This window comes from Chrysochloris asiatica, unplaced genomic scaffold (assembly GCF_000296735.1).
Source record: "Chrysochloris asiatica unplaced genomic scaffold, ChrAsi1.0 scaffold00095, whole genome shotgun sequence".
NCBI classification, from domain to species: domain Eukaryota; kingdom Metazoa; phylum Chordata; class Mammalia; order Afrosoricida; family Chrysochloridae; genus Chrysochloris; species Chrysochloris asiatica.
In genome coordinates this window covers 4,355,875-4,381,448 of record NW_006408613.1, presented here as the reverse complement: position 1 = coordinate 4,381,448, position 25,574 = coordinate 4,355,875, and the positions used below count along the sequence as shown (strand labels likewise).

The 25,574-nt window shown below is 37.1% G+C and overlaps 1 protein-coding gene across 1 annotated transcript in view; it reads right to left on the bottom strand.

Annotated features, from left to right (window-relative positions):
- ARHGEF10 (Rho guanine nucleotide exchange factor (GEF) 10) overlaps window positions 1–25,574 on the bottom strand; it is a 234,765-nt gene that overhangs the window by 141,752 nt on the left and 67,439 nt on the right. The window contains exons 12-16 of the mRNA XM_006866721.1: window positions 25,215–25,394; window positions 21,653–21,769; window positions 11,106–11,198; window positions 6,020–6,190; window positions 4,174–4,319 (exon numbers count right to left, since the gene is read on the bottom strand). Of these exons, the coding sequence (XP_006866783.1) occupies window positions 4,174–4,319; window positions 6,020–6,190; window positions 11,106–11,198; window positions 21,653–21,769; window positions 25,215–25,394 (707 nt within the window). The remainder of the gene's footprint in view (window positions 1–4,173; window positions 4,320–6,019; window positions 6,191–11,105; window positions 11,199–21,652; window positions 21,770–25,214; window positions 25,395–25,574) is intronic.

Here is a 25,574-nt window from a genome sequence, read left to right as displayed (position 1 = left end):
TCCAACTTCCCTCTGAAATTAGAAAATATATTTTCTGTAACAACTTCTAGTCCATATGGGATAGGGGGAGGAGGTGGAAGCACAATTCAGACACTGAATCAGAAGTAAAATAGATTATGTATTCTATGAATTTGAGTTTTTTTTTTAAAAATGTAGAGATGCCCATGAATTCTTACCAAAATTTCTAGTCCTCTTGTTTGAACCCTCATCATTTCTATAAAGGAGATTTTTGACTCTTGATGTCTTTAGAGGCATCTCTAATCACAATAAGGGTATTGTGGGCAAATTTTAACATTGAGCTGAAAAAAATGTATCCCTACATCCCATCATTTTAAGGAAGATCCTCATTTCATCACCTTAAGGCAAGGACACTGAAAATCTCAGGCTGACAACACGTGGATGAGAAATGAACTGTTAATCTTATTACTGCCCTTTAGAAAAAAATCTTTCATAAGATCCCTGCTAGAGGGCAGGGGGTGGTGGTGGTGGGGGACATTATTTTCAGAAATATTCTAGTAGTAAACATAGTTATGCAGATGGCCAGGTCTTTTCCCCAGCAGAGTACCTGAGGGGTTCTAACCTCTGACCTTCCAGTTAACAGTCAACCACTATGCTATCAGAGACTCCTTTACTTCTAAAGGATGTATTCTCATTCAACTTTAAAGTTTACCCTGTCACCTTAAGAATTTAAGAATACGTCTAATTCCAGAAGAGCCAAATTTACAAAGCCATTCTTAAAAACAGTTGACTTTAGTGACAGGGTAAGAATCACCCCTGAGCTCCTATCTCTGTCCCTTTCTGAGCATCACATTGATTCTGATGAAGTTATGCTTCTACGGTAGTGATGGTGGTGCTATGGAGTCAGTTCCTACTCATAGCGACCATGTACAGGGTTTCCAAGACTGTGAATCTTTACAGGAGCAGAAAGCCTCATCTTTCTCCCACGGAACCGCTGGTAGTTTCCAACTGCTGACCTTGCAGTTAACAGCCTGATTCGTAACCATTATACTACCAGAGATCCTTATGCTTCTACGACACTAGAGCAATATTAAGAGTGATAACAAAATTGTTTTAAAACACCTGTTTGTAAAGTACTTTGCTTTTTTACAAAAATAATCTTGTTTTTCATCTCTGTGCCAGTATTTCCTGAGGTTGTTGGTTGTAATTGTTGTTATCTGCTGTAGAGTCAGTTCTGACTCATAGCGACCCTGTATAGAGTTTCCGAGGTTGTAAATCTTTACGGGAGCAGAAAGCCTCATCTTTTCTCCAGTGGAAGAGCTGGTAGTTTCGAACTGCTGACCCTGAGGTTAGCAGCCCGATTCGTAACCACTATGCTACCAGAGCTCCTTGAGGTTGTTGGGTAAGCATTACTATTTCTAATATGCAGCCATAGAAACCAAGACTGATTCAGCACCGCACTAAAACCAGTTTAGTGAGAATTAACAGAGGTTATGTGAACAAAAAGAAGCCCTGGTGGTGCTGTCGGGTAAGCACGAGGTTGCTAACCACAGGGTTGGCAGTTCAAATCCACCAGTTGCTCCATGGGAAAAAGATGGGGCTGTCTGCTTTCGAAAAGATTTACAGCTTCAGAAATCGTATACAAAGTTGTTATGAGTGGACAGTGGGTGGGAATGTAAAAAGTGAATAGTACCTGGAACAAATAAACTAGGCAACAATTCTGTTAATTTCATTAGTTTCTAAATTTCAAGACAATTTTTACAACAGCGGAAAAGTAGGAATGTCTTATTGTTGATATTTACTATTCTGAAAACTTCTCTAAACCATTCTAAAGCAGTCCAATTTGGGTAAATCTTAACTTGTGTCCTTTTACCGATTATCTATGTCAACTCTACCCCCAAAACAAGAGTGCAATTGACTTCTGAGTACTCACAGAAAGCTAAAGAGTTATGAATTCAGAATGTGCACAGCTGTGGTAGGGGTCAATCATAGTGAGTGACAAAGATAGAAGCTGAGACTTTGATATGAGTTAAATTAAAGAATTCTTTACCAAAAAAAAGGGGGGGGGGAACATCATTTAAAATTGTTAAATTATTAGGCTTACTTTGTAGCCTCCACAATATATATGACAACAAAAATATGATAATTATGTGCAGTACTATATGCCAAACACTGTTAGTAGTTTTAATGTTTAGACCAATTCTGTAACACCATTATCATCATTACTTTTATTATTAGCATCCGTGTTTTACAGATGATAAGTCTGAAGCTTACAATGATTGGAGTTAGAATGCAACTCTATGAAGTCTGACTCCAAATGTGATGTCTTAAATACTGATCTATACTACCTCTTTGCCTCAGACTCTATAGAAACAGTGGGGAAGGAAGGTCACATATATTTGTTAGTAAATGAGGATGATGTTCTTAAGTGATACAAGTCGATTCTAACTTACAGCCACCCTATCAGACAGAGTAGTACTGTCCCATAGGGTTTCCTAGGATGGAATCTTTACGGGAGCAGATTGCCTGATAGTTTCTCCCATTGGAACAGCTGATTTTTGAACCCCCAAGCTTTCTGTTCGAAGCTGAGTACTGAGCCATTGTGCCATCCGGACTCCTTAATAAAGAGGGGGAAAACAAAACAAAAACCCACTGCCATTGAGTCAATTCCAACTCATAGATCCTCTATCACATTTCTGAGACTATGTATCTTTATGTAGCAGACAACCTCATCTTTCTCCCACGGAGTGTTGGTGGGTTTGAACCACAGAATGTATTGCTAGCTGTCTAGTGCTTATCTTACAGTGTCACCAGGATTCCTTAATGTGGATTATGTTGTTAAGTGCCATCAAGTTGGTTCCGACTCATAGTGACCCTGTATAGAGTTTACGAGGAGTGGCTGGTGGGTTTGAACCACCCACCTTGAGGATGATAGGTATGAAAAATGTCATGTTCAGTGATGTACTAGTAATGTTAAATAATAAGCTCTTGTTGGGAGTAAAGGGCTTACTCCCATCATGGATGGTTTTCAAGGACCAAAACTCCTGAACATTTAACAATTAGCTCTAACAAGTCTTTAAGAAGTGGTTTCTGGGCACCAATTTAGCTTGTATTACTTATACAGTACCATGAGTATTGGAGTCCTGGTGTGGCACTGTGGGATACAGCACTGGGCCACAAGGTCTATTTGGAACCACAAGGTTGGTGGTTCAAACTCAACAGCCAGTCACTGGAAACGCTATACAGGGTTGCTAGAGTCAGAACTGACTCAATGACAAGTAACAACAATAACCATGAGTGTTACTCTTAAATTTATAACAATTCCCTATAATCTTATTAAATTTAAAGATTTTTTGTTTTAACTTCTCAACTATCCTAGGCATACTACAACATTCTATTATTGGGAGTACAGTTCTCCAAGATGCAAAATTACTTTAAATTAAAAATCTGATCAAATAAAGTGGAATTCATTTTCTTGACTTAGCTGCAAACTGTAAGGTCAGAAGTTCGAAACTACCAGCTGTTCCGTGTGAGAAAGATGAGGCTTTCTGTTCCCACAAAGACTTACAGACTCAGAAACCCTGTACAGGGTCACTATAAGTCGGAACCAACTCCACGGCACCTGACCATCACCACCACCACACTAAAATGTGAATATACGAAATCTAATTATGTAAGAAAAACATAAAGGAAAAGAATACTTCCTTTTAAAACAAATTTATAGAGAAGCAATTATCATGAAAGAACTTGAAAATGACCCAAAATAAATAAATAACTGAAAAACTATTTACGAGCATTTGTTGTTGTTGTTATTATGTGCCATCAAGTCAGTTCCAACTTATAGTGCTACTGTATAGGGTTTTCAAGGTGTGGTTAGGAGTCCAGTGCTTATACTACAGCACCACACCAGGACTCCTAGGAGGGTTATAAAAGATCCTTAATTTAGTTTCTAACTCAGACATCAGCCTTGTCTGAAAAATAAGCATACTTTCATAGGTACCTAATGTCTATCAACACTGACTTGATGACTTACACTGAATGCATTTAAAAACAAGATTATTTTTTTATAACGCTTCTCTTAATCACAGGACTAGATGCTTAAGTTTTAGAGAACAAATCAGTTGAGTCAGAAGGAGAAAATTGGTGAAGTAATTAACTTATTCTCTGGAAGTACGTAATTACAAAGCTTATATAGTAAATTAAATGTATTCTTACCGTGCACTAACTGTAGCACACATTAATACATCATTTAGCATGAAGATCCGTCGTTCTTTGGTTTTAATAATTTCTCCTTTGTCATTGTAAACTGTTTCTATCATATCATCAGATCGAATGAGGTATCTATTTCCACTGCTGAGAAGCTGAACATTCAAAACAACACTTGAAAAAGTTACCACAATTGATTTTATCAAGGGGAAAAAAAAAAGAAAAAAGTGTTGCAAAACAGGAGTTTATAGTGTTACATAGATTTTTTTTTTCTTTAAAGACAATCCACATGTTTCCACTTACTCTTGTGTATGCGCTCACTCATTTCATGTATGTATAGATATGTTGCTGCTCTTGTGCCATGAAGCTGGTTGCAACTCATACCCACCCTGTATAGGGTTTACGAGGAGTAGCTGGTGGGTTTAAACTGCCAACCTAGTGGTTCATGCTACATCAGGACTCCATGTACAGATATGGAAGCTCAGAAACTAACTGTTTATATTTTTCTAAATGTCTTACAAAACATCAATGTTTGCAGTTATGTTAAACTGTGAAGAAAAGCTAACTTTCTCCCTGTAAAAACAATTTATGTAGCTCAATCACTGATCAAAGAAAAGCTTCCTTTATTTTTATCAGTCAACTTATAACATCTTTTAAAATGACTTCTCTGAAGATATACTTTGTTCATTACAGATTTTCATTCCGCAGTTAATCATTCTGTTATTTATAACACTGTATTATTTAGAAACTTTTAGAAGTGAAAGCAATTATTGTTGCAATTTTACTTTGATCCAAGGCTGACACAATTAACATTTTAACTTTTGTTATACTGTATTTTATTTCACCGACACATAGTTTTTGGAAAGCTGCGGTGCATTGTTTAACAAAATGAAAGATATACTTATTAAACAAATCAGCTCAATAGAAAATTTAGAATTCTCAGCCCAGCTGATTTCTAAGGCCTCTGATCCAAAATCAATATAGCCTATCTAGCTCTAAGTAATCAATGTAGGTGCCAATGTTACTGGTTTTTTCTTGACATGCTCACAGGAAAAATGAAGGCTTGTATATACATATTTATATACCACAAGTAACACAACCCCCATTACATACCTATCTATCTCACAGTGCTTACTCTGTATGCACTGAACATTATATGTAATCATTTAACAATGCTCATACAAACTTAAGGTCTCCTGGGCCAGAGTCTTAAACAAATGAATGGTAAACCCAATGTGAAACAATATTATTATTACAGGAAAATAATTTTGTAAATAGAAAGCTGCAATATAGTTTGCAAATGAACTGTTTTCATACTGTATTATGCATCATTTTTCATGATAAACATAGTTTTGCCCATGCATGTTGGTGTTATTGTGTGCCATCAAGTAAGTTCAAACTCATAGAGACCCTGTGTAGGCTTTCTGAGAACAGCTGGTAGGTCTGAACAGTCAACGCTGTAGTTACCAGTCCAGTGCTTATCTTAATACCATGGCTCATGTATAGATGAGTACACACAAAAATATTTGTAATTCTTTTGAACTTTTATTACTATTATTATTTAAAATTAAGTACTGCATTTTGAAAGTAAAATTAAGCTAAGCAAGTTGTTCTCAACCTTTTTAAGGTCCTACATCCATTTGAGAACAATGCACAGACATCAAGTCTTGAATGCAATTTTCAGGTGTTTATGAACCACCCAAGCCTATCTATCCATCAACGCCTAGTTAAGAATCTGGCCCATGAGACTTATAAACATTCCAAAAAATAAGTGGTATATGGCTGAAATAGCCATGGCTCATTAGTATAAAACAGAATTAATTCATCATAGAGTTGAAAAAATATTTCTCTCAACCTTGTTTAGGTATCTTTCGTTTATGGCTTTTGCTATTTGTTTAATTTCACAGCGTTGGTCAGCATCTCTTTTCCTTTCATTTAGCTTCTCTGCTAATGTTTCAAGCTCTGTAAGCGCCATCTGAAGAGGAAGCCTGTCAGGATGTCCTTTGGACGTATTCTTCAACATATCCTTTGAGAAATAAGGTAAAATAGTAGGCTTTATGAGTTCTGATGTTTAGGAAAGTTGGCAGTTATCATATGCAAACTTCTAATCTCCAACAATTGCATCATTCAAAAACAGACAACTGGAAAGATGGCAATGGCATCAGTTACTTCTAGTGAAAAATAAATTAGGCACTTTGGAAAGGATACTAAGCTATGTGAATCATGATTTGGCTGAACATTTGGATAGCTCCTTTTACAAAAACAAAATTGACTTATTAAACAGCATTGCTAATGGAAAAAAAAGCTAGCATTTTATAATAAAAGGCACTATAAATACTAACATGCCACAGTCTTTGAAATAGTTTGCTCTCTGTAAATATCTTCAAGATTACAAATTATCTTTCTTTTTTTGAGTCAGACCAATGGACCCATGCATAGGTGGATTCAGCTATTTTTTTAAAAAGTATATTCTTTCTTTCATTTTTTGATGAAGATCTACACAGCAAACACAGATCAATTCAACAGTTTTACATGTACGGTTCAGTGACAATGGTTATTGCCTTTAGGTTGTGCTACTGTATTTGATGTCCTCTTCCAAACTGTTTCACCATCATCAACACAAACATACTGCCCTTTAAGCTTCTCCCAGGTACTTTGTCAAGAGATTGGTTACCAAATATGAAATGTGCATCAGTTTTGCTGTGCCAATTTCTATAACCATGGCTTTGACTCACACAGAAAGATCTTTCTCTTATGGCTTCCTGGAGTACTGCCCCCAACATCCGTACTAAAATAGGAACCTGAGACAGATCTGGTTTTCTGCATCTCTGATGTATCAGGTAAGCATCTCTAATGCATCAGATAAGCAAAAGGACATCTTAAGTTAGCTGCATGGTACAAAGCAATGATAACAGTCATAAATAAAACGATTTAGTAAATGTCAAAATACTGAGTAAATGTCTAAAAGCAAGATACACAATGGGACTTTAAAGAGTTTGTGGAAAAATTCCATTATCTTTTAATTCTATTTTCCCCATAAACTTTTTGAGGTCCCCTCAAACATATGAGAATCACCTTAATTTTATACAGGCTTTATATTTTTCAACTTGCTTTCATATCTACTGACGTTTGCTGAAGGAAAACAAACATTAATTTGAAACACTCTTTTCAGAACTAAACATGTAGAGACATCTTACCTACTGAATTTTATGAGGGGGCTTCAAAAAAAGTTCATGGAAAAATAGAATGAAAAGGTAATGGAATTTTTCCATGAACTTTATGAAGTCCTCTCGTATATGAGCTAAGCAGCAATAGAATTCAACAGTGCCTCCAATTTTATAAATATTTTATATAAGCTGATAAGGACACTGCATACATGATTAACTGTTTTCGACTGAATGGATAAAATGCACTATTCTATGTGTGTTTCCCTATGAATCATATAAAGTTTTATTAAAACAAAAATGAATAAAACTAAAACTAACTCTGGTGTCGCCATAATACACTGCTAGTAAATCTAACAGAATCTGACCACTATTAACACAAAAAGCATCACATATCAGTACAGTTGAGCAGAGCTACAGTTAAGAAGTGCCACACTCTCCACCAGCATTCTGCACAGTCTTATTTGCAGCCCCCACTAGCAAAGCCTCACAGGAAAAGAGTGAAGTTTATTTGTTACAAAGAATTATTACTTATTTTTATACAACACAGGAGAGAAAATACTAATTGGGATAAAGTACCATAGAGGTCATACAGCAGGTGAATGTTTATGGACCAATCTGTTAGAAATTGATAGACACAGAAAAAAGCCAGGGGTGAGTCAGCTTTATCTCATGTTTTGCAAAATAGCTGTAGTATCACGTCAACTACAAGTGAAAAAAACAGATGAGAGCTAACTTTGATAAAGTGCTGTTAGGACCACAGGGCAAAGACAAGGAGCCACTAGTAAGTTGTTGTTATTGGCGATAAGTGCTGTCAAGTCGGTTTCGACCCATAGTGACCCTGTGTAGGATTTCTGAGGAGAGACTGGTGGGTTTGAACCACTAACCTTGTGGTTAGCAGTCCAGTGCTTATGCTAGAGGGTCAAACCAGGAAATGTCTCATTATTCAAGGGCAGGGAGAGAAAAGGGAAAGACAACAGGCTAAAATCAACTATACTTTCATGCTATTCCCATCCCCAAATTCCTTTGGTAACCCAAAGGAATTAACAAAATTCAGGAGAGAAGGTGAGGGCTTGTCAGTTCTCTCCTCTGAATAATTCACTGTAATTACTGGGAAAACACCAGTTCTCTGATCCCATCCACACAACTATTTCAGGCTTAGAAATGACTTTTCTCTTACTTCCAAGTGCTTCTTTTCAAGTAATGAAGACCTACATTTTTCTCCCTCCAAAGAATTTTCTAAGGTATGGTGGTGGGTGGTGGTTGTGTGACACTGAGTCGGTTGTGACTCATAGAGATGTAGTATTGAGTTAGTGAAGATATAAATCTTTAAGGGAGCAAGGTCCATTTGAACTGCAAGGTTGGTGGGTTCAAATTTACCTGCCACTCCTCAGAAACCCTATACAGGATTGCTATGAGTTAGATCTGACTCAACAGCACTTAACAACAGCAACGTGATGGCTGCAACTATGGATACCTTGTTAGGGCCAGACCAAATGACTTCATGGGCCTTATATGGCCCTCAGGCTGGACGTCCCACACCTCTGCTGTATAGGGTTTCCAAGGAGTGGCTGATGAGTTTGAACTGCCGACCTTGTGGTTCAAACCCACCTTTTGGTCCAGCATCACACCAGGACTGCAGATAATCAATAATAAGTAGAGCATTTACTAATACACTACTGCAGAGTCCTGTTATGGCACTGTGGGTTAATGCGCTGGACTGCAAAGTCAGTTTCAAATGAAAGGCTGGCAGTTCAGGCTTACCAACCACCCCTCAGGAACCCTATACGGGGTAGCTATGGGTCGGAAAAGACTTGACGGAACTTAACAACAACAACAACAACAATACATTACTAAAACTATTCAGCACAATTGCACGGTAATACAAGATGTGTATATGTAGTTTAGGTCCCCATGCTATAAACTATAGTACTGTATGGTTCACGTTGTGACACATCACAATTTTAATTAAATAAGTAACTGTCTAATTTGTTGTTTGATATCTCTCTTCCTCACCACAATAAAGGAAAGAAAGAAAAACAAAACAAAACAAAACAAAAATCGAAACCAGATGCCTTTGGGTCAATTCCTACTCATGGTGATATCAAGTGTTTCAGAGTAGAACTGTCCTCTAGAGAGCTTTCATGCTTGTAATCTTTCCAGAGCAGATCACCTGTCCTTTCCTCCAAGGTGCTTTGGAACCTTAGAGTTCCAACCATCATTGTTTCACTTAATCATTTTCACTACCCCAAATACAACATTCAGATCAGACACAGCATCGTTCATGCTCATTGCTATTTCCCCACAACTCATAGCAATCCTGCATAGGGTTTCTGAGGAGTGGCTGGTGAATCTGAACCACCAATCCTGCAGTTCAAACGGACCTTGTTCCCTTAAAGATTTAAAGCTTCAGTGACCCTAACAGTGTCTTTTGTATATCAAAAGACCTCAGTAAAATTTGTACATTAGAGGAAAGAAGAACAGAAAAACAGCTTTTGTTATTAACACTCTAATATAGATTAACTGCACATACATTAGAAAACATTAAAATGAGTAAGATGAAAATCACCTAGAAGCCTAACTGCAAAAATAGCCAATAATAATATTTTAGTATGCATCCTTTTTTTCAGAGTTATGACTAATATTTAAAAAGTAGATGTTTCTGTCACATTTGAATGATTTTTTTAAAAAAATTCCAATCAAAGAGGAGTTAGTAATATTCCCAAACTGATAGTTTATTTCTAGGGACAATTTCAATAATTAATCTTTTATCAATTTAGTATGCAGGCTAGTCAAAAAAAAGTCCATTTGATGGAATTTAAAGAGCACTATCACTGAGAAACTGACATAGATAAAAGCCAGAGTAGAGCCTCCTTTAAAATATAATTTTCAAATTGCATGCCAATAATTTAAATAAGGTAAGTGTTGAACAGAGTCTTTACTCTGTTCTACTCTGACATATATGGGATTGCCTTAAATTGCAATTGACAGTGTCACAGAGTTTTAGGATAGAATTGAAAGTCTACTAGTAAGTATTCAAACTCACAACACATCAAACACAATGAAAAAGATTTTCCTAATAAGATATTTTGTATCCTTTCAAACATTCCAAATTATTTTTTTACTGCTTATAACAACAAATATTTCAAATCCTTAGTTTAAAAACATGTAGGATCTACTAGGAACTATCTTTTTCTTTTTATCTCCCATACCTATGATGTCTTGTTGAATCAATTTATAAACACTTTGTTTAAATCTATTCTAGGTTTTCCAAATCTGTGTATCCCTTCTGGGCACAAAGAAGTAAATCACTTTTTTCCCACATAATTCTAGAACAGGACCTGGTACATCTAGGAAAGGAACCATTATCATACAGCTAGTAACCTGTGTATTATCACTGTGGCCCTATTAAATAGTACATGAGAGTACATGCTAAAGTAACAGTGTTTGGGACACATGTGACAATCTGAAAGACATGTCCAGTTGTGTTCCCTTCCTAGGCCAGGACTCATGGGGCCCAGGGTCTTGTGAATGTGGAGGCTGACCAGCTCCACCATGTTTAAGATCAGATTCCCAGCAGAGTTCCCTGCCCTGAGCCCTTCCCACTATACCCTTCTATGACCTAACTAGAGAAGTAATGAAGAATAGGGGTGAGATGCTGCTGTCTACAAAAGGAGATAGCAGTGCTTACAATGTAAAAACAAATACTTTTAAAATGAATTATACAGAAATTGGATGATTGGTCTAACTAAACTGAGAATACATAATGTCATTTACCTGAAGCAGCAGAATGAATTGTGGAAATCTCTGTATCGGTTTCATCATCAAACTATAGAGTGTAATTCGATCTGGACTTGATTCCTGGCACTGCTGCAATGAGAAAGTTTAATTGTTGACTCATATTTCAAGACAACCATATTCTCCCCCCAAGTTTTAAGGTTGTCTGTGCAACACAACAAATTAAAGTTTTAGGAAAGAATTAACTGGGTAGGAAGAGCCAACATTTTGCTGACTAAGGCACTAGATTTAACTCTATGAAGACATTTTCATTAAAATGTGTTTCAACAGATTTTCTACACCTATTGTGTTAGAAAATGCTCTAGATTATTTGCTGATGTTTTGTGTAAGAGCCAAATCTCACAACTATAAACTTAACTCTAGGTAGTAAAAATTCACCCCACGGTGGAGGGGCCAGGGGGACTCCAGGTGGTCTGTGTACTGGCTTCAAAGTTTGCCACCAGGAGAGGTTAGCAGTCCCTCTGTTGGTTTCTGTTTTATTTTGTTTTGACTTTAGTTGCCATGGAGTTGACTCTGACTCCAGGAATCTTCATATGTGCCAGGATAGAGTACTCGGCATAGTTTTCCATGATTGATTTTTTTTTCTGAAGTATATCTCCAGGTCTTTCTTTCAAGGATCCTCTGAGGGAATGAACCTCCAACCTTTTTGTTAGCAGCAGCACATGCTAACAATGTAAACCACTTAAAGAAAGACCTTACTTCCAATAATTCAGCCATTGAAAACCCTATAAAACATAGCTCTATACCGACACACATGGAATTGCCATATGTTGCTGACGGCAACTGGTTTTCTGTTGCTACAGCAGAAGTCTTGATGCCTGAAGTGTCTCTCCTCCTTGCAGGTAGGCAACAGTAGTGCCTTCATCCACTTCACGGAGCACCTTATGAGATGTCTGATTATGCTTGAGGCAAAGCCCCATGGGTCTGACCCTGAAGTTACACTACCAGGGTATCCAGTTAATTTCAGCTAAGGCTGCTAGGTAGTGCAGAAGTGCACAGAATGACACACATTGCCAACTCAGTTTTGTTGAGTACTAACTGTATAAACTGGACCAATAATTTAATCATTTTCTGCAGCTCAATCTCCTTAACTAACTCACAGCAACCCTATAGACAAGAGTGAAACAATGCCCAGTCCTGTGCCATCCTTGAAACTGTTGTAACACTTGAACCCATTTCTGCTGCCATTATGCCAAATCATCTGGTTGCAGGTCTTGCTTTTTAGCACTGACCAAGTATGACGTCCTTCTCAAGAGGCTGCTCATTCCTGATAATATGTCTGAAGTAGTGGGGACAAAGTCTCACCATTCTTGCTTTTAAGGAGCATTGTGGCTGTACTTCCTCTAAAACAGGTTTGTTTGTTCATCTGGCCATCAGTGGTACGTTTTAAAATTCTTCTCCAACACCATAACTCAAATGCATCAAATCTTCTATGGTCTTCCTTATTTATTATCCAAATTCTATATGTATATTGAAAATGCCATGGCTTGAGTCAGGAGCACCTTAGTCCTCAAACTGATATCTTTGTTCTAGTATACTTTAAAGAGGTCGTGTGCAGCACATATGCCTAATATAATATGTCGTTTGATTTCTTGACTGCTGCTTTTATTAGTGTTGATTGAGGATCCAAGCAAAATGAAATCTGTGACAACTTCAACCTTTTCTCCATTTATCCTGATGTTATTTAATTGGTCCAATTGTGAGGATTTTTGTTTTCTTTACATTGAAGTGCAATTCATACTGAAGGCTGTCATCATTGATCTTCATAAGCAAATATTTTAAATCCTCTTTATTTACAGCAAGCGAGGTTGCATCATTTGCATATGGCAGGTTGTTAATGAGTCTTCCTCCAGTCTGATGCCATATTCTTCTTCATATAATCCAGTCTTGGATTATTTGTTCAGCAAACAGATTGAATAAATATGGTGAAAGAATACAACCCTGGCACATACCTTTCTTAGTTTAAATCATTTGCTATTCCCTTGTTCTGTACAAACAATTGCCTCTTTGTCTATATACAGGTGTGTCAGACTGCAAAGCCATTTGAACTTCAAGGTTGGTGGTTCAAGCTCACCAACTGCTCCTCAGAAACCCTATACAGAGTCGCTATGGGTTGGAACTGACTTGATGGCACTTAATAACAGCATGAACACAATTAAGTATTCTGGAATATTTATTCTTCGAAATGTTAGATTGTCATGATCAACACAGAAGGAAGTTTTTGCATAGTCAATAAAATACAAGCAAACATCTTTCTGGTATTCTCTGCTTTCAGCCAAGATCCATTTGACATCTGCAATGATATAACCTTGTTCCATGTCCTTTTTTGAATCTGGAATGAATTTCTGACAGTTCAGCCGATGTACTATTGTAGTCAATTTTGAATTATGTTAAGCACAATTTCACTTGCATGTGATAGTAATGATATTGTTTGATGATATCTGCATTATATTGGGTCACTTCTCTTTGGAATGGTACAAATGTGGCTCTCTCCCATTTGGCCAGGTAGCTGTCTTCCAAATTTCTCGGCATAGAAGAGTGATCACTTCCAGCATTGCCCCAATTTGTTAAATGATTTCCATTCGTATTCTGACAATGCTGACAATTTTCACCAGTGCATCTTGGACTTCTTCCATCAGTACCAATGCTACCTCTTGAAATGGTTGAACCATTTCTTTTTGGTACAGTGACTTTATGCATTCCTTCTATCTTCTTTTGATGCTTTCTGCATCATTCAATATTTTGCACACAGAATCCTTTAATATTGCAAGTTGAGGTTTGAGTGTCTTCTTCAGTTCTTTCAGCTTGAGAAATCCCAAGCATTTTCTTCCTGTTTGGTTTTCTAACTCCAAGTTTTTGCACATTTCATTATAATACTTGATTTTGTATTCTTGAGCTGCCCTTTGAAATTTTCTATTAAACTCATTTGCATCCTCATGTCCTCCATTTGCTTTAGCAGTTCTACTACCAAGAACAGTTTTCAAAATCTCTTCTGACATCCATTTTTGTCTTTTCTGTATTTTTAATGAACTTTTGCTTTCTTCCTGTATGATATTCTCGATGTTATCCCACAGATCTTCTGTTCTTTGGTCATTAGTATCTGATGCATCAAATCTGTTCCTGAAAACGTCTCTAAATTCAAGTGGGATATACTGAAGGTCACCTTCTGACTCTCGTGAAGTTGTTTTAATTTCTTTCATCTTCAGTCTGAATTGCATGTGAACAATTGATGGTCTGTTCCACTGATTTCCCCTGGTATTGTTTTGGCTAATAATATTGAGATTTTCTACCTTCTCTTCTCAGAGAAGTAGTTACTTTTATTCTTGTGTATTCCATCTGTTGAGGGCCATGGTGCATAGTTACCTTTTATGTTGTCTAAAAATGGTATTGCAATGAAAAAATCATTGGTCTTGCAAAATTCTATCATGGGATCTCCAGCATCATTTCTATCACCTAGGGCATATTTTCCAACTACTGATCCTCTCTGTGTTTCCAGCCTTCGCATTCCAGTTACCAATAATTATCAGTATACCTTGATTATATTTTTGATCAATGTCAGACTTTGAAGAAGTTTGTAGAATTCTTCAATTTCATCATCACTAGCCTGAGTGTTTGGTGCATACATTTGAATAACAGTGGTATAAACTGGTCTTCTTTGTAAGTATACAGATATTATCCTGTCACAGACAGTAATGTACTTAATAATATGTCTTGAAGTGTTATTTCTGGTAACTTCCAAGCTCCATATATTAATATTTCATACATTCCATGTTCCACTTATTAATGGATGTTTACAGCTGTTTCTCCTCATTTTGAGTAGTGCCGTAACTGCAAATTAAGATCCAGCAAGTTTTACTCCATTCATGTCATCACAGTTACCTATACGTTGAGGAGGCGTCTAACTATTCCTTAGTTATATTTTGAGTGCCTTCCCACCTGAGAGGCTCATCTTCCAGCACTCTATCTGACAATGTTCTGCTGCTATTCCTAAGGTTTTCAATAGCTGAACATTCAGGAATAATCCACTTCTCCTTCTTCCTAGTCTCTTAGTCTGTAAGCTCAGCTGAAACCTGTCCACCATGGATGACCCTACTGGTATTTAAAATACTGATAGTATAGCTTTCAGCATCACAGCAACATGAAAAACAGCAACATGCAACACACTGACAAATAAGAGGTGGAACTATAAATTGTTGTTGTTGTTAAGTGCTATCGAGTTTGTTCCAATTCATAGTGACTCTGTATAGAGTTTCCAAGGAGCGGCTGGTATGTTTGAACTGCCAACCTTGTGGTTCAAACTGACTCTGAAGTGCAGCGCATTAACCTACAGCACCACACCAGGACTCTGGAACTATAAATAGGGATTAGAAATATCTAGCTGGAAGAACTGCATGAGGTGGTGGTAGTGGCTGTTGTTGTTGTTTGTTAGTTATGGTTGTTGTTGTTAGTGGTGGTTGGTGGTGGGGGTGGTCTGTAGTAGTGGTGCTTGGTTGTGGTTGGTAGTGGTTGTTGTTGATAATGGTAGTTGTGGTAGTGTGTGTAAAGCAGGGAGAGGGTATTTGGTAGCATGCCTGTTATGTGTTGAGGTGATCAGTGGGCATTGTTGCTGCCAATATTGAAATCTCCTTAGCATTAGCATCAGAAAGACCTTAAGGAAACTCTCCGTAGAAATATTTTAAGAATTTATTCAGCACTTTTTTTTCCCTAAGAAAAACAAATGCTGCAAGATCAAAAGTACACAGTGCACTACAAATCTTCAAAGTTGGGAATTGATTTAATCATTTAGCAAACCTTTACTGGCCACCTACTTACTCTGTTCTAGCATTAGCAAGAATCACTAATTCTGCTAAATAAATAAAGAGAAAATATCGTTTAGCTTTAATAAAACATTGCTGTTGGCAAAAAACACTTGGCCTGTGTTCACTCACTCCAGGTAACAGAAGTTTCTAAGAATACAGTTCAAGTAACAAGAACACACTTTGTTCCAAGGTTTTATAATGCAAATTAGAGCTTCATGCAAGTAAAACTCTGAGCGACTATGAATGGCTATAGTTTTTGAAAGGGAATTAATTTGGCTCAAATATACAGCAAACTTTTCTGTCATATTTACATCACAGGATTTGGTATGTATCTATGACTAGGAAAAACCCCTGCCAGCTGATGAAATAACATAAATACATATTCATTAAGAATTTTTTTTAAAGGAAGTCAGGAAACATTCATCATAACTTCAAAGTCAGATAATCCCAGAGGAAGGTTATCGGTTATCTCCATTCAACATCAGGGGAACAAAAAGCTAATGTTTCCACCAACTGTGAACGCTTACCCTTAGGGGGCTTGCCTTTCCAGACACTTGCTTATTAACTCTGAACGCAGAGAGGCCCTTTATCAACACAGAATCTAAATGCTGTTTGTGTTATTCCTAATATCAGGCTGAAGAATAGAAAGAACTAGCCAACAATCTTTGGGGTACTGATCTTAACTATTTGTCTGTTACTATATCTATCCAGCCAGAGTCAAGTTGGTGGCACCTAAGGTATGGCGCTGTGGGTTAATGTGCTGGAATGTTAGTTTGAACGACCTCACCAGCCACTCCTTAGAAACCTTACACAGGTTTGCTATGGGTCAGAACTGACTCTACGCACTTACCAACAACAACAACTTAAAAGTACACACTTTTACAAATAGTAGATAAAAGTTATTTTTAAAAAGCTATGCTACAGCCTCTACCATTCGTCTGTCAGTTTGTTATACTGTACTGGCTTGCATGTTGCTCTGATGCTAGAAGCTATGCCACCGTATTTTAAATACCAGCTAAATATACCCATGATGGAAAGGTTTCAGCTTCTAGACGAAGAGAGACTAGGAAGACGGAAAATGGACTACTTCTGAATGATTAACCACTGAAAACCTTAATAATAGTAAAATACTGCAAGATGGTGGTGGTTATGTGCCATGGAGTCAGTTCCAACTTATAGTGACCCTGTACAGGGTTTCCAAGGCTGAGGAGCAGAAAGCCTCATCTTTCTCCCGAGGTTAGCAGCCTGATTGGTAACCACTATGCTACCAGAGTTCCTTAGTACCAGAATATTGAAAATTGAATTTTGAAAACTGAACCATTATTAATAACAGCAGAATATTGTAAGATATAGTGCCAGAAAATGAATCCCTCAGATCGGAAGGCAGTCAACAATTGACTGGGGTAAAGCTTCCTCCTTAAAGTAGAGTTGACCATGATGATGCAAATGGAGTACAGATTTCAGGGCCTTTATTTGCTGATGGGGCATAACTAAAAAAACAGCTATAAACATCCATTAATAATCAGAACATTTAATGTACAAAGTATGAAACTAGGAAAATTGGGAAGTTGTCAAAAATGAAAGACAATGCATAAAAATCAATATCCTAGGCATTAATGGGCTGAAATGGACTGGGACTGGCCATTTTGAATTGGCAATCATATGGTTAATAACAAATTGAAGAGGAATGGCTTCACATTCATTACCAAGAAGAACATATCAAGATCTGTCTTGAAGTATAATGCTGTCTGTGATAGGATAATACCCATATGCCTTCAAGGAAGACCAGTTAATACCACAATTATTCAGATTTATGCATCAACCACTAAAGCCAGTGATAATGAAATTGGAGAATTCTGCCAATATCTTCAGGGTGAAATTGGTCAAACATGCAATGCATTGCATGGTGATAGGAATTCAAACGATGGAAACAAAGAAGAAGGATCAATAGTTGGAAAATATGGCCTTGGTGATAGAAATAATGCTGGAGATCTTATGGTAGAATTTAGAAAGACCGATAATTTATTCATAATGAATACCTTTTTTAAGCAACATTAAAGACAACTGTACACATGGGCATTGCCAGGTGGTATACACAAATCAAACAGATTACATCTGTGGGAAGAGATTAGTTCCACATCATCAGCCAAAACAAGGCCAGGGACAGACCATGGAACAGATGAATAATGGCTCATAATCAAGTTCAGACTGAAGCTAAGGAAAATTAAAACAAATCCAAGAGAGTAAAAATTTGACCTTGAACATATCCCACCTTAATTCAAAGATTACCACAAGAACATAGTTGATGCAGTAGGCACTAATGACCGAAGACCAGAAGAATTGTGGTATGACATCAAGAACATCATACATGAAGAAAGCAAAAGGTCATTAAGAAGACAAGAAAGAGGGTAAAGACCAAAATGGATGTCAGAAGACTCTGAAACTTGCTCTCCACTGTACAGATACTAAAGCAAATAGAAGAAAAGAGGAAGTAAAAGAGCTGAACAGAAAACTTCTAAGGGCACTTTGAAAAGACAAAGTCAAGTATTATAATGAAATGTGTAAAAACCTGGAGTTAGAAACCAAAAAGCAAGAACAGGTTCAGTATTTCTCAAGCTAAAAGAACAGAAAAAAATTCCAATTTTCAACTTGCAATATTGAAGGTTCTATGGGAAAAATATTGAATATGTGGGAAGCATCAAAAAAAAAAAAGAAAGAAAAAAAAAACTGATCCACTGTACCAAAAAAAAAAAAAAAAAAGAGGATGCTCAACCATTTCAAAAGATAGCAAATATCAAGAGCCAATGGTACTGAACAAAGAAGTCCAAGGTGCACTGAAAGCTTTGGCAAAGAGCACGTCTCCAGGAGTTGATGGAATACAAATCGAAATCTTTCAACAAACTGATACAGAACTGGAGGCACTTACTCATCTAAGCTAACTTGGAAGACAGCTACCTGGCCGATGATTGAAAGACATTCATAATTGTGCCCACCCCAAGAAGAGGTGGCCCAATGAAATGTGGAAATAATCAGACAATATCATTAATAGCACATTGATGGAATATTCTGCTCAAGGTAATTCAAAAATGCAGCAATAGAACTGCCAGAAGTTCAGCCAGATTCAGAGGAGGACATGGAATGAAAAGTATGATTGCTGATGCCAGATGGAGCTTGGCTGAAAGGATAGAATAATAGATGTATGCTTACCTATACTTTATTGACTATGCAAAGGCTTTCAATTGCATGGATCATGACAAGCTATGGACATTTCAGAAACTGAGTATTCCAGAATATTTAGTTGTACACATGAGGAACCTGTACATAGACTAAGAGGCAGTTATTCAAATATAACAAGGGGATACTGAATGGTTTAAAATTATGAAAGGTGTGCACAAGGTTGTATTCTTCTTCACACATATTCTGTCTGTATGCTAAGCAAATACTCTGAGAAGCTAGACTAAATGAAGAAGAACATGGCATCAGGATTGGAAGAAAACTCATTAACAACCCAGCGATATGCAAATGATACAACATGGCTTGTTGAAAGCAAAGAGAATTTATAATACTTGCTGATGAAGATCAAAGACCACAGCCTTCAGTATAGGTTGCACCTTAATGTAAAGAAAACAAAAATCTTCACCACTGGAACAATAAATAACATCATGATAAATGGAGAAAACACTGAAGTTGTCAAAGACTTCATTTTCCTTGAATCCACTACCATTTCTCATGGAAGCAGCAGTCAAGAAATCAAACAATGTATAACATTAGGCAACTCTACAGCACAAGACCTCTTTAAAGTTTTCAAGAGCAAAGATACCCATTTGAAGACTAAAGTGCATCTGATGCAAGCCACAGTATTTTCAATAGCTTCATATGCATGTAAAAGTTGAGCAGTTAATAATGAAGACAGTAGAAGAATTAAAGCAAAACTGTATTAGAAGTACAGCCAGAATGCTATTTGGAGGCCAAGATGACCAGACTTCACCTCTCAAACTTCAGATATTGTCAGGAGGGACCAGTCCCTGGAGAAGGACATCATTCATGCTAGGTAAAATGGAGGGTCAGCAAAAAAGAAGACCGCTTTCAACCAGACAGGCTGGCACAGTGGTAAAAGCAATTGGTTCAAGCTTAACAACAATTTTGAGGATGGCACAGGGCCAGGCAGCATTTCGTTCTGTTGTGCATAAGGTCTCTGTGAGTCAGAACCTACTGGAATGTACCTAACAACAACAACAACAAATGCCTGCTGGCGTCAGCATACACAGACCCTGGGTTGATCAGTGGCCCTGTGACATGGCCGAAAATCCATTACTGGGGCCCTTCTCAGGATTACAAGCCATGGACCCTGAGGGCCAAGGAAGTGACCTCCTGATGTTCTGGGTTCATTGGTTTTTGCAAACTCACTGGTTGGCTACCTCTGTATAATTTTCTTTGGTCCTAATATTGTTCATTTTATGCTTCTAACTGCAGTAACTGTAGATTCTGAGAAAATGGTTTCTTTTACAATGCCTCTCTTAATGCCTCCACTGTGTTGGCAGTGTGTAGAGTCCTGGGAACAAATCTGTCTGAGGAACAAGTGATAGCCACCTGGGATGAATATCAGAACTGTTCCTTATTTGATTATTCAGTTATGTTTGATATCCATGAACAATAACGGGTTTGAAACCTCTTTTTAGAGCCGAGGCAGTAAAAGTGTCCTCAGATAATTCAGAAAGGCCAGGAACAAGTATATTGGGAATATGAGAAAAGGTTTTTAGAGAAAAACTACACAAGGTTTGTAAATAAAGTGGAATGGTAAATTCTGGGAATGTTGGATTAGAGGATAATAGTGGCAGCCCCATTAAACCGCCTCTGAATATAATCAGTTTAACCCAGATGCTCTCCTTCCTCCTGAAAGTATATATAAATGTGATAATTGAGAACAATGTAGCATTTTAGATATAGATAAATGAAGCCCGGTGCCTGAGATCTTGCTCACAAACAAAAGTTTGCAAAGTGTACAGAGACAGCTTGGCTCCTTTCAGGAACCTTGCTTTATGTTAAGTATCCTTGAGAAACCGCATGTCACTGCTCTAGATCATTTAAGCCTAAAAGTTAATATATAACAGCTTGATTGAACCTTTTTTCTGTAAAAATAAAAATGTTAGATTGTTAAGAAAACCATGAAAATATCTTAAAAGTTGTTCCTGTGAATCATTATGTCCTGTTTTGAATGATTAATCACATTTCAGTTCTGTATCCTATCTTATCTAAAGAATCACATCTTCTTTTTGTGAATTACATCCTTCCTTTGTAACAAATCCCTCCCTAAAAAAGAGAATAAAAGACTGAGGTAGAGTGAGTTCTGTGTGCAATGCTAGGCAATATGTTTGCAGATCTGCCTACCTGCCAGCTTGCATCATATCTGTGTCTTTTTTGTATATATTTCATCTCTCTCTTTCTCTATCCCTTTCACCACCAGATCTCCCTTCTTCATGACACCCACACTTCCTTTTCAAGGCTGGACCCCGACATAGGACCTCGACAAATGCCACCGCCTCGTATTGATCTTCACTTCTAGCATTACTATAATACCTAGGGCTTGTTTGTATTGAAATCTTCATAATAAACAACACTACACACTTAGATGCAAAGCTTGGTCAAGTTTCATTATCAAGTAGTTTGACATGGAAGCTGCTATCAGAGGATGTTAAAATCAAACTATATTTAAAAAATTGTACTTACCTTTAGGAATTCAAGGAAAGCAGGCTTTGTAGCACATGCTTTCTTTAAGATAGCCACAGCTGTGCTAAAATTGTTGACATATTCACTATAAGCATCCAGTACCATGGATTTAGAAAACTAAAATATAGGAGAGAATTGAGAAATATTAATGATATATAGAGTCAAAATGCTCCCTTTTACAATTTAAAATAAAAAATTACAAAAAAATTGATGTTTGCCCGAGAGATAGACTTTAATTCACTATGACATTCTCATAGGATAAATTTTATTTTATATGATTGTGTGCCTTTTTTTAAAAAAAAATAAGCTTGTCAGGAAAATTTACAGATCCCAATTTCATTTGCATTTACGCTGGTGGTGCTATAGGATAAGTATGGAATTACCAACTACGAGGTTGGCAGTTTGAGCCCACGAGCTGCTCCTCAGGAGAAAGATGAGACTTTCTGCTTCTGTAAAGATTTACAGCCTTGGAAAACCTACAGAGGGTCACTATGAGTCAGAACAAATTTGAAGGTAATTAACAACAACAAATGCACTTTTAGAGTCCCTGGATGGTGAAAACAATTAACACATTCAGATGCAAACCAAAAGGTTAGAAGTTCAAGTCCACCTAGGTGTACATCAGAAGAAAGGCCTGGTAACCTATATCTGAAAACCATAGCAGTCCTACTCTGACAGATACAGTGTTGTTAAGAATTGGTATAATGCTACAAGAACAACCAAGTTGCTTACCCAGGAGACATCAAGGCAAGTGGTCAGGTATCCTCAGAGCAAACCCCCTTCCAAGACTAAGACTCAATGGGAGTACATGCTCTGATTGGTGACCACATTCATCACCAATAAGGGGAAGTGAGGGAAAAACAGCAATGAAGCTGCGAGCTAAGCCCTATAATGTTCCATAGATTTCTGTGAACCCAGGTGGAGCCCTGGTTGGCCAGCAGTGTGGCAAAACCTGGGGACTCCTGGGCCCAGAGTCAGTGACATAGCCACAGAGGACTAGAGTGGAGAGTGAATTGTCCAGCTGATAAAAGAGAGCATATGCACAAGAATACCCACACTTGCAGATAATACCCACTTGACCTGGCTTCAATGACTGGATGATCAAAGCTCAACTAGAAGAAGAAAGAAGAGGGAAAAAAGAGTAATCTGATACAATTTGATGAACTTGACCTACACCTTATGGATGCAGTAGCTCAAAAGAGGGAACAAATCTTTACAGCAAGGATCATTCCCACCCCCTCCATACACAGAGTAGACAGGGATGGGAAACTTGGACATTGGCTACCCCAAATGGTGGGGCTTCAAAGGCAAGAAGTGACTGGCTTACAAGCTTTCAAGAGGGAGCCTAGATCCAGAGAGCATGGAGGAAGGTAGAATCTCCACTGAGTAGTATCCAATCTGTCTAGGCGGGGCTAATGAAAGGAAATGCAGATAGGTCTCTTGTGATACAATAGTGAATGATTGTTATCAGGACTGATTGTGAGGGTTGGAAATATAAAGGTAGATGTTTTGTAGCAAGAGGAGAGTGATTAATTTTGCAGTCTAGAAGCGGAGGTCCCTTAGACTATTAAGTGAGAAGAGCGGAGTGCGAGACCCTACCCAGAGAAACAGTGATGCCAGAGATGATGATGTGGAGAGGTGTAACAGCTGGGGACTTTAGACCCAGAGAGGGAGAGGGACTGTGTGCTGAGGACTGCGGGGAGGGAGGAGCAGGTTTGCAGGGTATACCCTGTGCTTGGTTAATGATGCATGGACGGGATTGTAACCATGCCACTGAAATGATATACAATAGGATGAATGTAAAACTAATGTTCTCCCATGTAAACTATCACATAATTCACAATTAACAACAACAACAAAAAAAACTGGTATAATGCATTGTTAGGCATAAATGTTCAAAACTAAGGCAGTATGGGTTTCGTTTAAAAAACGGTTCTGACTATAAGATTTATAAAGATGATTAGAGATGTTTTCCTTTAAATTCCTAACTACACTTCATTTCATGGATCCTACCACAAAGTAAGAATGTCACGTGACTCTCGGTATATGACCAGCACAATATCTTGTCAACCAGGTATTAACCATTATCTGGAAATTCATTAGGAGAGGAAGACCACTGCTACCTTTTCTGATTTTCCAGCTTTATGTAAAAGGTCATTCATGTTCACTTTTGTGAAAACACAAATATTTCAAGAGGCAGAAATATTTGCCCTTGGAATCAACTTTCAAAAAAAGAAACAATTATTCCATGTTATTCTTCTAATATTCCATAAATCCTTAAGGACAGATAGCAACACCATTAAGTAGAGGTCTGATAGAGCTGTCACTTAGAGAATTAATACTTTCACCTAAATCACATATTTTTTAAAAACATGCTTTTATTATTTTTTTTTATGTTCTCAAGACAAATATTTTAAGAAGAGGGATGCAGTTAAAGTTGAAGTTGAAATATAAAGTATCTGGAAAATTCAATAATAAAAGTATATTTACATATGTAATATTTCTTTTCATGCTGTTTATGAAGTCCTTGAAGGGTATTATGCAAATGTTTTAGTCATAACTTTTCTATGGTATGTTCAAAGTGTCCTGTAATTTATACACTCCATTAAGCACACAAACAATTGGTATATAAAAAAGGTTTCCTGTATCATTCTTACAGTATTCATTTAAGCACTTTTCAAAAACAAACTTTAAAAATAAACTTTGAACTTATATCCCTTTGATAGCATTATCATCTTAAAATCAGTGACAAAATACAATCTGTTATATCAATAATTTTCTCCATCGAAATAAAATCTAAGCAACATACAATGCATAAATTGATCCAGTACAGCCTGATGCAGATACTTGTTGCTGATATTTTCCAGGCAGCTAACCATTTCTTCTGCCAGGAAATGTTAATACAGCCATTCACTGGTCTTTGTATTGCACCAGCTTGCATTCCATTACGTCCTGTGTCACAGTTCAGGGCTGAAAGACTATCCTCACAACATAAAAGTCTGGATCAGAGAGTAAAAATTTGAGAAAAGCATCTAGATGTTTCCTCATAACATGTTTTGACTGTAACTAGGCAGGGAGAATTACGCACAGATAAAGTGAACTCTCTATATAAGCCTAAGGTATAAAAGCTTAAATAAGAGAATTCTCTAATATCATTAAATGAGCACAACCCTAGTTTAGAAGCAAAAAGCATCATTAGATTTTATAATCATGAATCTAAAACTTGATAAAACATACATTTAAAAAAATGTTTTAAATGTATTGTTTCCCTTAAGCATCAGGATACTTATTATCTCAATCTTCCTGGGAAATGTCCATTTGAGCCTGAAATAGCATAATGATCCTTTTGTCTAATGTATGTACTTTGGCCAAAGAAGTTTGATGTCACATTGTTCTAGAAGGAGAACTATCTAGTAGTCAGCTTACAAGTTTTTATGGAAAGCACCATAAAAACTCTTAAGACCCTAGATATACACTTGAAAGTATCAATTTCAGTATGAAAAAAGGGCAATTTGAGCACACTGAGAACTCTACAGAATGTCTGTTGCACTAGCTTAATTACCGAAGCCACGAAGACATCACCAATCATTTCAACAGAATCCCACTCGGACACTCGACTGGCCAGTGCTATCTGAAACATGGAATGGCACTGCAGGATTTCTTTAACTCGATAAAACACCACCTTTAGCTTCCTTCCACTCAGAATCTTTGGATCCATCTCAGACAATGGTTTCTCATATTGCTAAGACAAAAAAAAATCAAGATGGTACAGACATTTAAAAGGGTAGAAAAAAGAAGACTTTTTGTAGAATTTGGGCACATTCTATATTTATTTTTTAAATTTCACTTTTGACATCAATACATAGATATAACACTAATATTCTGTTGAGAAATTTGCAAATTTTCATATTTTAATGATTTC